This window comes from Gallus gallus, chromosome 17 (genome assembly GCF_016699485.2).
Source record: "Gallus gallus isolate bGalGal1 chromosome 17, bGalGal1.mat.broiler.GRCg7b, whole genome shotgun sequence".
NCBI classification, from domain to species: Eukaryota; Metazoa; Chordata; class Aves; order Galliformes; family Phasianidae; genus Gallus; species Gallus gallus.
Genome location: NC_052548.1, coordinates 6,569,558 through 6,582,426, shown reverse-complemented (window position 1 = coordinate 6,582,426; position 12,869 = coordinate 6,569,558). Strand labels below are relative to the sequence as shown.

The 12,869-nt window shown below is 50.1% G+C and overlaps 2 protein-coding genes and 1 long non-coding RNA gene across 4 annotated transcripts in view; 1 reads left to right on the top strand and 2 right to left on the bottom strand.

Moving 5' to 3' along the window:
• Positions 1-4,457, bottom strand: part of ABL1 (ABL proto-oncogene 1, non-receptor tyrosine kinase) — a 65,415-nt gene extending 60,958 nt beyond the window's left edge. The window contains exon 1 of the mRNA XM_015279734.4: positions 3,499-4,457. Coding sequence (XP_015135220.3) covers positions 3,499-3,634 — 136 coding nt within the window. The 5' untranslated portion in view covers positions 3,635-4,457. The remainder of the gene's footprint in view (positions 1-3,498) is intronic.
• On the top strand, positions 3,936-8,390 carry LOC121107103. 2 transcript variants are annotated; one of them, XR_006931675.1, is made up of 3 exons: positions 3,936-4,046; positions 5,220-5,713; positions 5,827-8,390. It is a non-coding gene; the product is annotated as an uncharacterized LOC121107103 (long non-coding RNA). The 2 variants fall into 2 exon arrangements; XR_005840538.2 differs by lacking the exon at positions 3,936-4,046 and having other exon boundaries at positions 4,633-5,713.
• Positions 8,082-12,571, bottom strand: EXOSC2 (exosome component 2). The gene is made up of 9 exons (NM_001012798.3): positions 12,440-12,571; positions 12,265-12,366; positions 12,122-12,167; positions 11,247-11,336; positions 10,953-11,018; positions 10,722-10,790; positions 9,589-9,765; positions 9,263-9,391; positions 8,082-8,868 (listed from the first exon to the last, which is right to left on the bottom strand). Exons 1-9 carry the CDS (start codon positions 12,562-12,564, stop codon positions 8,788-8,790), a joined length of 885 nt encoding a protein of 294 aa, NP_001012816.2. The 5' UTR covers positions 12,565-12,571; the 3' UTR covers positions 8,082-8,787.
• Positions 12,572-12,869: the final 298 nt, after the last annotated feature.

Here is a 12,869-nt window from a genome sequence, read left to right as displayed (position 1 = left end):
GCCCAAAGCAGGAACAGTAGAGCAGTCCCCTTCCCGTCCCAGGGTTTGCAGCAGAGGTCATTCACCCACAGGAACAGTGCAAGGACATGAGGGCAAGGTCTGGAACCACCTGCGTGCTAAAGAACAGAGATCTAGCACGGAAGGAATCCCATTTAAACAACTTCCACGTACAGGCAATTAGCTACCTAATGAATTTATACTGTCTATGAAGTAGACGCACTGTGCTCACTCATAAGATAAAGGATAATAAAAACAAAGTCATATTACTGCTTGACCGCAACAGGTCCTCCTGGAGCAGCTGGCTGGCAACAGTATGCTCCAAAGTCTTTGAGCTACCAATAATGTTTTGTTCACAACAGACCAACAACCAGTTCCTCTGGGAATTATGTATTTTGCCTCATGCTAGGAAAGATATCGACATTTCATAAAAACAATAAATAACCAAGAGACTTTTTAAATCAACATGGGCAAAGACACTTATAATTGATTTTTTTTCCCCTCAGTAGTGAATTTCATGGGGCCGATCTCCAACTGACAACTCGGGCAGCTTATGCTATCCATCTATTTTGTATAATTAGCTTTGTGGTGGCAGCGCTTACAAGAAGAGAACTCCGGATCTGGCACGAAGAGTCTACAGCAGGCTGACTTCGGCAGCACTCAGCACTGCAGGTACAGAGACAACGTGCCCGTTCCTGCGGCTCCACTCCTTTCAGCAAGACAAACTCCGTGTTGAAGCCTCCTTCTCACTTTCTCAAACTTTCTCTTCCAGAAGAGACAATACAGCTCGCAGCTGAGCAGCTGGCACGGCCTGGCAGCACAGAGGCACAGTACAGATTCAAAAGGAAGTGTTCCTTCTCTTTGTAGATCTGGATATGAAGTTTGTACAAACTACAAATGCAGTAAGAACACGGCTATGATTTTCAACACAGAACAAGGAGGTTATGTGACTGGGTTTGTACCTATCAACGATCCATTATGTGTAATAGGAAGCAGAACAAGACAGCCTCATACCCAAATTCTCTTCAGAGGGCTTCCTCTCTCCTCCCCACATCAGCAATTTCCGACTGCCACCACAGAACTGACACAAATGTCAGCAAAGACCAAGGTGTACATCAGAGCTTTAGCGCCACCTGAATGACCTCTCCTTCAAACCACCGTAGGTTCTCATTAAATCCAAATGTCTCACTCAAATCCCACATGCCCATGCACTGATGGCTCTCATTCTCAGCTGCTGCCACAGAATCTTACTGACTCTGCTGTCCCAGAAAGGCACAGGATGCCACTGGGCAAAATTCAATCCTCATTTACAAAGTCTTTCCCACTGATCAGATACTGGCCAAGCTTCTGGCTAAGCATTCCCCAATAGCAGTGACTACAGGTTCAGTGCTCAGCTGAGGAAAGCACAGGTTAAGAGGCAACACTGTCTTTATACTTTCTCACAACTTCAAGCTTGAAATAATCCAAGAGCTGAAATAATTGCACCAAACAGCCTTGAAGGACATAGCAGGGAGGATTCACATTGAAACCACCAAACCAAGGTTCTGAGCTGCTCTACCAAAAGACGTTTCCATAACAGGAAAGCTACACTATGAAATACCGTTCTGTCCATTAGCTATAAATGGTCAGAAGGCCAGCGTGTCAGATTGTATGTGCATTTCAAAAATGAAAAGTTAGCTATTAAACAAAAAAAAATCAAGGAAGAAGAATAACCCTCTAAAAATCATTTTTCTTTCCTCTTTGCTTTTTCTAGGTATTTTAGAGCACCATTTCCCAGGCTAGAAGGAGGCCCAGACAGAAAGAGACAACACAGAAGCCATGGCGCAGCCTTCTCCTGCCTGTATGATGAAGAACCATTTCACATACTCAAAGGAAGAAACTCTTCCTCATGTGGATAAGTGAGACCAATCTTTTGCAATTCTCCTAACAGATGTACTGACCTCGATGTCCCCTTTCAAGTTTATTTTCTTCTAAATCAAGGCGCCGAGGTCTCTCACGGACATATGGGACGTGGACATTGTAGATGCTATTTTTCTTCACCAATATGCTGGGATTTTTTGACCTCAGGTCATACCAGCAAAAAGGTACCATTTGCCCAGTCCTGTCAGATGATCAAAAAGGAGCACTTCTGGCTCTTCTGCTACATCAAAACACCAAAGACTGTGAGAATATCGTACCGCTTGCACTCTGTGCTCGCTGTATCTCCCCTGGCCTTGAAACTCTGTCCAAAGCAGTGCAGGCAGTGACCAAACCGGGGCCAGAGGAGGGGGGTATATTACAGCACTGAGAGCATGGCTTGGAAAAACCCAGCAGCAACTTATCACCAAAGGGTTAAACAAGCCCTTGTATGCCCTAAACTTGCAGTAATTAATTTCAATTTCCAAATAACCTCAGCTCACAAACACTGTGCAGAAGTCAGAAGTAACACAGATGTAACTCAACACGCTGTTTCAAAACAGCGGCCCATACACAGCATCTCTGACAACGTCTTTGCTGAACACTGCATGAGACTGCTGGGTTCCCTCCAGAAATAGAGAATGAGTTCAAAAGGAAAGCCCAGCTAAAACGAAACTGAATCAAAGCTTTTCCTCTTAGTAAGGGAGTACGTTCTCACACACGGCACACGCTTCCATTTCTAATGATATGAAGATTACAGCTCCAGTTTTGTCTCGTTCACAAACAAATTTTCTTGTGAGGTCCAAACAATTGAAGAAACCTCATGAAGATCCCATTTCTCCAGCCTGAGGTGGCAGCCTGGAGCACATCCTCTCAAACACCAGAACTGAGAAAGTGCCACGCAAAACCAAGCATTGCTCCAAAAAGGGTCACTGAAACAACACATTTCCACCTGGGGCACAGAGGTGAGAGGGTTGCTGTACCCCTAACCTGGCCACTCGTAGCTTCCCACACTAAACTCCATTCCAGCATGAGTTAAACACGTAACTGGCTATGAGAAGCCACAAACCAACAGTGCTGTAAGCACAGTAAGCAAATGAACAAGGAACTACTTCATTCCAACAGTTGTTACAACAGCAGCATCCGCAAGCTTCCCAAAAGCAGTCCAGTTTTGTTTCCAAGTAGCTGAGCCCCTTTTGTGGAGATAATTAAGAACACTCATCACTCACTCACAACAGCATCACCCTCAGCTGGCTTTGGTCCACACCTATGAAACAAACAACTCAAAGAGGATGAAACACTTCTCCAGACCTTAACCCAGAACACATCCAAGGCAGAAATCAGAAGTTTATGTGATGTTAACGAGTTATTTCCTTGTGCTTCATCTTTAGCTGTGCCATAACCTCTTCCCAGGTTTCAAGCAATCTGACATGAGTGAAGTATTAACAAAAGCAGAAGTTTTACCTTAAGAAGCAAGGGAGGGAAAACAACTCCCAAGAAGCACAGCATGTTTGCATCTGCACCATAAGCTTTAGGAAATCCACATCGCATCCAACTCAGCAAATCAAAACCAAACCGAAAGTGAAACCAAGTGAAATCTCTTACCGTGTTCCACAAAGACATTGCAGTGCGGGCCCCCATGCCTCGATGACTCCTTCTTCCCTGCTCCTTTGATGAAGTGCAGGGCAGGCAGACTCGGCCTCCTTTGGTCCCCAAGAACTTTTCCAGGCTGCTGCCCCATAAAGCAACTCTGGGCAGCCTCTCCCAGGACAAGAAGCTTCTGCGGAAGTCTGTGATCCCCGATCTTCCAGGCTGGGAAGGGGCTCTGAAGGAGAACGTTTGGGTCGGATGCTCTCCAGACCCCTTCCAGCCCTACAGTTCGGTGCCCCCGTGCCAGGCGGGCGCAGTGAAGTCTCAGGAGAGCAGCACCAGCAGAGCACAGACCCCGCAGGCAGCAGCAGGCAGCTTTACGAAAAAAAAACACAAAGGAATTAAAAGTTCCAACCAGGCGTTAATGAGCGACGCCGAGGTTTCACCTCCTCGAAGGCGGCGTGTCTTCCACCAAGGAGAACCAGTCCGCCTCACAGACACCAAACCGCGCTCAGGCTCACCCCGGGCAGGGGACGCTCATTCCCACCGCAACCAGTGTCAAGGTTTCCTTCTTTTTTTTTTTTTTTCCTCTTTCTCCTTTTCTTTTGCATAGCATTGGGATAGCGAAGGCCAAAGCAACGCAGGTCTGGCTTCACGTCCGCCCGGAGCCGCGCAGGACGGGGCCGCCCAGCACCGCCATCCCGGCTCCAGCAGCGGAGCAGCGGCAGCTCCCGGCGGTGACCCGAGGCCCGCCCGCAGCTCGCCGTCCCCTCGGCCCCGCCCGCCGCTACCTCTCCCGGGGCCGGGCCGGGCCCGAGCAGGCGGGTGGGCCGCGGGGGGCCATGGCGGCGTCGAACAGCGCTGGGCCCGAGCAGGTGGCGGCCGCCTCAGAAGGGCCCGGGGGCCGCCGGGCGCGAGGCGCGAGGCCGTCTGTGGAGAAGGAGCCCGCGCCGCGTCCGCCGGAGGTGGGGCTGGGACGGGCGGGCCGGCATCCCCGCGGGCACGGCAGGGCAGGGCAGGGCGGGGCGGGGCGGGAGGAAGGGGGACAAAGGGCCGCGGGGGGCGGCGGAGCGCTGAGGGAGATCCCGGAACCCGCGGCGCAGCCCCGTCCCCGGCCGGCGGGGCGGGCGGGCAAACCCCTTCCGGCCACTCCTCCTCCGCCGCCTCCGCCTCCCGCCCGGCCCCGGCGGCGGGAACGGCGGGTCCGTGTGGTGCGTGCCGCGCTGCGGGCAGCCCGGCAGCCATCCCCTCAGAGCGGCAGCCCTCCTCCCCACACAAAGGCCTCACGCGCCCTATAGCGCTGTCAGCGCACAGCCTGACACCGACCCCAGCCACAGAGGCAATAAGGCAGACAGGATGTTATTCACACGTGCCGAAACGAAGTTAAACCCCCACGCTGCTCAGCCTGCTGTGCCGTGCCCATTAGGTTCGTGTTCCCTGCGCTGCAGAGCACAGCCTGACACGGAAGATGCCGTTTTTGGTACGTTCTCTAGTTCACCTTGAGAACAGAAACCAGCGGAGGCAGCGGTTTGAGGTCAGGGGCAAAGGTCTGCTGCTGCTCTCACTCACAATAGGAAAACGCACAGATGCGATTCCTGCCCGCTGCTCGAGGCGGCCATCTGGACACGGACTGCCCTGTTGGTGTCAGCTCCTCCCTTGTGACAAATCCAAACACCCCCCCAGCTCCAACACCACACCCCAGGAGCCCAGCAGACATGTTCTCTATCATCCAACAGCAGCAGCTGAAATGAAGTACTTCATTCGGGCCTACCGGATCCTCCGCCTCTGCCATAGCAGCCAATGCTCAGTAAGGATCCCAGGCCATTTTTAGTGCGTTTCCCCATCAGTGACTGAGCCTGCAGGTAACTGAGAGTGTTCACATGCAGTAATGAGAAGTTCTAGTGCACTGTGCTGAGACAAATCCAAGGCCACGTCTCTTCAGCTCCGCAGAATTTCTGCAGGGTTTATCTCAGTCGTAGAGATGAGCTTCTCACTGTGACGATGCAACCTTCTCCGCTCCACACAGACCCTGCGTGACCCCACAGGCTGAACGGAACGGAGCAAACAGAGCCGTCAGCACACGCTGAGCAACTGGAGAGAGCCATTAACAGGTTAGTCAAAAACACCGTCCTTCACTGCGAAAGTTATTCCTTTCTGGATGCAGCCGGAGCACTTTGGATCATCTCTATCAGACACCGCAGTAGGACTGAAGCAGAGTGAACTCCATGAGGTATTTCAGTCTGTTCTGTTTACCTTCCACTGTGTGTGGGTTGTTACACCTAACGGCTGCTATGATGTTCTCTCCATTCCCTCCATAACAATGTATTAAACTTCTTTACCCAGCGCCAAGCTTCAGCACATTAATTGCTGCTCCTCAGGAACCCGAGACGACCATTTGAAGGCTGTCTTTTGTCTCAATGGAATTTCAGCATCTCCTTGGGCTTTGCATTTATACCATTCGTGTGAACAGCAAAACTGCACGCAGATGATACAGAAGTAACATAATAGCAGCAGTAACCGGATTAACAATCCATTAGCACAGATCTGAAATCCCAGTGGTTATTAACTGGGAGTGAAGGGAGGGGTTGCTATTCTCCATATTAGCACATGAATAAAACACTGCCACCAAGAAACAGGACATTTATTTCTACAGATATTGTGCTACAGTTTCTGCAGACAACACTCACCAGTGCTTACACTCTTATGTGAACCTGCAGTGGAGAGAGGGGTCCTGGCTTCCCCATCCCACTTGCCAGACCTCCTCACTCATCTCTGGTGGGCAGCATGGAAAAGCCATTTGCTATAGTGGGCCACAACTAATACTTAAAGCCTCTGTGGAAACTGTGAGCCTCAGCAGCACGTCCAGTTGCTTGTGAAGTGGATGAGCACTGGTAGCGCTCACTGTTTATCTGAAAGAAAAACCCACAGGGCTTCGATCAAATGAACAGTAAATGACCGGTGGGCAGGTACTTCTCCTAAATACCTTTGAAACTGCTCAGGAAGTTTCTCCCTCCCATCTCTCGTTTCCCGATGGTGTGCAAAGCTGCGCTAGATGGAGCTGCAGGAACGGTCAGCAATGCCCTGATAAAGCCTCGTTAGAGAATTTAGCTCTGGGCTTGGCACAGCCCTGGCTGAATTTGCAGAGAACAGCAATGACCCCTCGTGGCCACGGAGAAAAGTACCAGGACCACCACCCCCATAATCAGAAATGATCAATAAGCAAACCTTTCCTGCTGGTGCTCCAATCCTTAAGTCAAAGAACAAAAGTGCCAGGAACTCGATGAGTCACGTACCCACATCCCCAAGGCAATGAGCAGCTGAAGCAGTCTAGACCTTGAGCTCACTGTTTCTCAAGTTGAATGTTCATTTATTGAGCATAAACAACCCAAAAAAGTTCACACTGGGAAGAGAGGGTTGGCATGAGAAGCCTATTCTGCTAAAGCTTTTAGCCTCTGTGCTGTTCCTGCCCACACAAATGTGGGTAAGGCTGATACCAGCCTCATACACAGAGGCGACAGTGTCACCCTCAGGCTTTAGTCCTCAGCTTTCCCAGATCATCCTGAGGATGTGATTGTTTTCACACTTCCTAGGGAATCTTCCCAACACTCAGAAATAACAGTTCCTGGGCCTTGCATGGGACAGTCCACCAACACATCCTCGAGAACTTAAGTGCTATTTTACAGAGGCAGCATGGAGTGACGTTTGAGTTTTGCAGCAGCAAAATGGATTACCTGTGTCCTTGCTTGTCCTTAGCTACTGAACTACATAATACTCCAGTATTTAAGCAGCAGCATTGGTGGCAGACACCCAGCCCTTGTTTTGTTTTGTTTTTTGGAAGGAAATGAAGCAGAGCTGCTGGAGATTACCACAAACATGATCCAAAGGTGCCACCTAGTGCTTACTCTTAACCACAGTCTGAACCAGATGAGAAGCAAGGAAGGGTATTTCTAGTTTCCAGGAAAAGATTGAGCAGTTTTCTTCCTTCAGCCTGAGGCAAGCATGAAAACTTGAAATACTGCAACTAGACTCAGGGATAATTAGGACAGGCTTCTTGTTTTTTGTTTTTTGTTTTTTTTTTTTTAACAACTACAGCACAGTGGTGCACGCAGCTCTAATAAAAAACATACACACACCACATACAGATACAAACAGCTCTAATACAGCTAATACCAGAGATCTGAAAGGATACTGAAGCAAAAACATCACATCTGTTCTTAGGCAGGGAAGGCAAGTGATGGAGTGCAACCATCTAGCCACTGCCCCAAGGACGTGGCCACTTGGTCAGTGTCTGCTGGGCTCCCCTTTTCCCCCTGACAAAGCTGCATGACACACCTTTCCATGGCACCTTGCAAAGAAATCTTGAGAGAAAGCCACTATGAACAATGCCAGGCAATCTAACTACTTACCCCACGTGGAAAACTTGGTGAAGAAGAAGGTGAACTGCTTGAAAAGGCTGAAGAACAACTACTGAAGAGAAGGCAAGAGGACACTTCAACCATTTAAGTCTCCTGGTAGAAGAAAACTTTAAGCCAGCTGTAGTTCTCTAGCTAGACCAAATTAATTCGGGAGCAAGACAAGCCAATGCACGCACCAATGAATGACTATTTAAATTACAGGAAATTTATTGAAATGTAAAGCCTTTCATAGCAAACAACACCAGAGCTTCCTCAGATAAAGAGCTCACCACATCACGAATATAAAAAGGACCAGCAGGATACACGCAGACTGAGAAGGCACTGCTCACCCATGGCTACTACATGCCCATGTGGACAGCCACGTCCAAACTCAAACCTTTAGGACACAGAAGCCATGAACAGCAAACACACAAAACGTGGCTCAAAACAGTCTAAGGACTCGTACTTGTGAAGTCTCAAAAAAAAACAAACAAAAAAGCACCCAAAACTGAGTCAAAGGACATAATAAAGGAAAATCAAAACCATTTTAGAAGCCTTTGGGGAGAAAGAAACCAATCACAAAACACATTCCCTCCTCCCTAATTTCCTAGAAGTTAAGGAGCACTATGTGCAGCAACAAGTGTCATGAGGTATGTCCCAATTGCATCTGTGTCTTCATAAAGGTCAGGTATCCATTTCGCGGGCTGCTGCACTAAAAGGCTATTGTACTTAAGTACTATTTAGTACTATTGTACTAAAAGGGCTCAGGAGATATTCGAGGAGTCGAAATGACCAATTGTGGTAGCTTCTGAAGTGTGGAATGGACCTCGGTGACTGGAACACTGATTAAAAAAAGTACTGAGAACCAAAAGCTGCCATGGTGGGGATTTTAAAATGACCTCTTCTGGCACTATCCCTCTAGATCCAGCAGTTTCTGTCGGGTTTCCAGAACGATCTCCTCCATCACCTCCGGTTTGAGAATGTCTTTGATCTGGAACGGAAAGAAAAGTCACACTGGCACCGAAGAGCAGCTGCTAGCATTGCACTTGAAGATAACTTCGAGCTAATATCTCTTATAAAGACCATAAGAAATCAAAGGAAAGTGGCTAAAAACTTTACCTGAAGGCCATTCTGCACTGACTGGAAGGCTTTCCCAGTTGGAGTGCACACGTTTTCTCTGTGATTAAGTTCTGCCAGGACACCATACGTGTCCAAGGCAATTTATGTCATGCATGAGAGCAGAAGTTCATATTGTCACTACAAATCTTTTGGAAAGACTAAAGGAAGCCCTACCACATAACTTACTGACTTCAACAGCAGCAGATTCAGCCTTCCCAATCCCTTCCCATACTGTGGAATAAAGTAAACAACACTGGTTTCCATACCTGATGAGGAAGGGACGCCTCATAGCAGTACAGGATGCTAGTGTCAAAGAGCATCAACTTCTGAGTAACCAGAGCTACAACGCAGTTTCGGAGCCGTGAGATCACCTCCCGGTCAGACAGGGGAACTGGCTGAGGAAGGACAGAGGAACAGAGATGAATACACAGGGAAATAATGCAAGCCTATCAGGAAAAAAAAAAAAAAAAACATTTTGCCACAAATCTAATACCACTTCTTGAATGTCTGAAGTGATTCACGTGCCTTCTGGATCACAACTAGGAAAACATCATTGGTAGAACACGGCTCATCATCTTCCCTGTCCCCTCACCTCTAAGTTGGTTGTAAAGCCCCCTGCTTCTTCATCTTTCTGTTCTGGAGTTGGGTAGATCCAGATAAAACCGTTGTTGCCGAGGATCACAGATGCACCACAGGGCAAGTCATGGAAGTGAGTCTTCTGGCGTTTCACAAGGGAGGGAGAGACCTGAACAAGCACACCCTGGCCAAGCTGAAGAGGAGACCATGAGACCCAGCATGAGAGACAATGTGCTGCCACAGGTAATACCCAGTCACCGACACGCACTCCACTCCTGGTCTAGGAACCAGTCAATTTAACATCTTTTCCTGTGAAACAGTGAATATAAAACCTGCTTGCCTCTGGGAGTGCTGGGAGGATTAGCTAATGCCTGGGCAGTCCTTTGAAGATGAAGAATACTCTCAGTGCTTAGCCCAAATGTTAATAATATCTTGATTCTAACTAGATATCAACCATCCTGCAGAAAAACGAGGAGTCAGAGGCCCAATTTAGCAGAACGCTTCCCCTCTTAATCCAGTCGCTGTCCTTCACCCTTTGTGCAAAAAGCACATTTTGCTTTCATCTTTTAAGTGCTAATACCCTTGGTCTAGTAATCCCAACTGCAGCCTACACTCCAGTGGCCCCTTGGCTTATTTCAATGCGCAAAAACAGAGATAAATGCCAACTGCATAAAGCCTAAAATAGAGCCCTGGAGTGAGAAGCAAGCCATGGGGACAATGATCTGCAGAAGAAGAGTGATGAAGTTTGAGCTAGAAGATTTTTCTCCCCAGAGCTCAAGTCCCAAGCAGCTGGTGGGAGAAAGAGATTCATGCAATAACTGTGGAGAGGGATAGCAGCAGTTCAGAGGGCATTCAGTCTGCATTGGGGAACTTTGCTTTGAGCTCCCACATTGGAGCTAAAATTCTTCCTAACCTACTGATGTGAGTTATAACATCATGCTCTACTCCAGAGCTTTTTTTTCCTTAAAGATCTCCCCCCCCAAACCCTATCCTGCTGCTATCTCAATATAAATCCAAAGAAATTCTACTGACACGGATAGAATTGCACTGTATTTAACAAAGGTCTGACCTTCTAACAGACTACTGAGCAAAAGGGTTACACATTCATGCAATCCAACTGGCACAAAATTAGGCTTTTGAGCAACTTACCTTCCCGTATTTCAGACTCCTGGTGTGCAGCGATACAGCCCCATCAGAAAATACAGACTGGACCTCTGCCTGTCAGTGCCTCTTAAGGAAACAGACTTCCTCCTGCTGCCCTGTGCCAACAGCCACCAACTGCCCCAGCACAGAGCTCTCCCTGCCTGGGAAAGGCAGGGTCTGGCTGCTCCCCCCGTGCCCCCCAACTCTTCTGTCTGAGTACAAGCAGTGGAAGGATACACTGATGAGGTCCCCTTCCTGCAGATAGTCCCTCATCGCAAGCTCGTCTTCTGCCGATCTCCTTCTCTGAAAAGAACAACGCAAGAAAAGTTACAGGTCACGTAGAATGAGAAAACATTAATTAACAGCTACATGAAGGGAGGATCATCTCCTTAGCACACTGTGCAAAACACAACCTGGCCACCCACAGGAAATCAACACCTCACGTGTGCTAACTGCAGGAAGGGCTCCAGAGCATCCTGCCTTGCAGCAGAAGACAGCACTTTGGTACTTCTCTGCAAAAGCTGCACTCACCAGTTCCCCACCAGGTAAATTCATAGACGACAACAACAGGACTGAATCCAGCCTGGAATTGGTTTCCACTTTCCATCGTTTCTGCTGAACCTGGAGAAGAAAAATGATGTTAATGTAAACTCAGAAAATGAACACAATCTCTTCAGCAGAGTGGGAAGTCATGCAGCTGACTGACTTCACAGCAAAGCACCGCAACAGCCACAAGCAATGACCGGCCAGTGCAGCAGGGGCTGTCAGAGAACCATAGAGTCGTTTCAGTTGGAAGGGACCCTTAAAAGCCATCTGGCACAACTCCCTGCAGTGAACAGGGACACCTGCAGGTCTCTCAGGTGCACAGAGCCCCGTCCAGCTCTGACCCTCGGTGTCTGCAGGGATGGGGCATCCACCACCGCCCTGGGTACCTTGTGCCAGTGCCTCAGTGCCCTTATTGTAAAAGACATCTTCCTTATACTGAATGCAAATCTCCCCTGTTTAGACTGAACCCGTTTCCCCTTGTCCTACCACAACAGACCGTAGTAAAAAGTCTGTCCCCTTCTTTCTCACAGCCCCTTTAGATACTGACAGGCCGCTCTCAGCTCTCCCCAGACCCGTCTCTTCTCCATGCAGCACAGCCCCAGCTCTCAGCCCATCCTCACAGAGAGCTGTTCCATCCCTTGGATCATTTTTGTGGCCCCCCTCTGGACGTGCTCCAACAGACCCGTGTCCCCCCGGCACTGAGGACACCCCATCAGGACGCAGTGCTCCGGGTGAGGTCTGGACCACCTCCCCGCCCCGCTGGTCGCACTGCTCCGGATGCAGGCCATGGCACGGTTTGCTCTCTGAGCTGTAAGACCTCGCTCTTGGCTTTGTTCTCCTGGGCCCGCCCGGCTCCTCACCTCCGTGATCCGCCCGACCACGATGTCTCCGACCTCGCCGTTGTATCTGGCGGTGGGACAGAGCACAGCGTTACACAGCCCTTTCCCCAGCCCCCACAAAGCCCTTTCCCCAACCCCCGCGGGCAGCCCGGCCCTGAGCTCACCTGGTCTTCAGCGGCGTGACGCACACCAGCTTGTTCACCCTCTCCACAGCACCGGCGACCGAGGCGACGAGCTTCTCCTCGTCCACGTACGTGCCGTGGCCCCTGCAGACAGAACGGACGTATAAGGAGCGCCCAAGGCCGGCCTGCCCCGTCCCCCCACCGCTGCCGTCCCCACCTCATGTATCCCGTGTCCGTAGTGATGGTGTCTCCGGGCACCACCAGGTGCTTCTCGCCGCCCCGCGGCCCGCTCGGCCCCACCGCTTTGCGGATCACCGGCAGCCTCATGGCCACCGCCGCCATCTTGGGTGCGGGCGGAGCGGCGCCGGCGCCCCCCGTTTACACGTGCCTTCCGGCCGCCATCTTGGCTGCGGGCAAAAGCGCGCCTGAAGCGTGGGCGCCGCCATCTTGAGTGAGGGCCGCAGCGAGAGACATATCGGCTGGGTGCGGGGCGGCCATTTTGGTTCCTGGCAGGGAGGGAGGGGGTACGTTTAGCGCGGGCAAAGCGCCTCCGTCCTTCTCTCAGGGGAAACTGAGGCACTTCGTGCCGACACGACGGGAAGGAGACAACGATTCGGGAGCAGAGCGGAGTCCCAGCGCTGATTCCT

Coding starts and splice junctions, on each gene's coding strand:
- EXOSC2 (NM_001012798.3), bottom strand. CDS start 12,564: ATGGCGGCGGTGGCCATGAGGCTGCCGGTGATCCGCAAAGCGGTGGGG. Junction 11,337..12,121: donor TGGTCGGGCGGATCACGGAG/GTGAGGAGCCGG, acceptor TTTCTTCTCCAG/GTTCAGCAGAAACGATGGAA. Junction 8,869..9,262: donor AGGCGTCCCTTCCTCATCAG/GTATGGAAACCA, acceptor TTTCCGTTCCAG/ATCAAAGACATTCTCAAACC.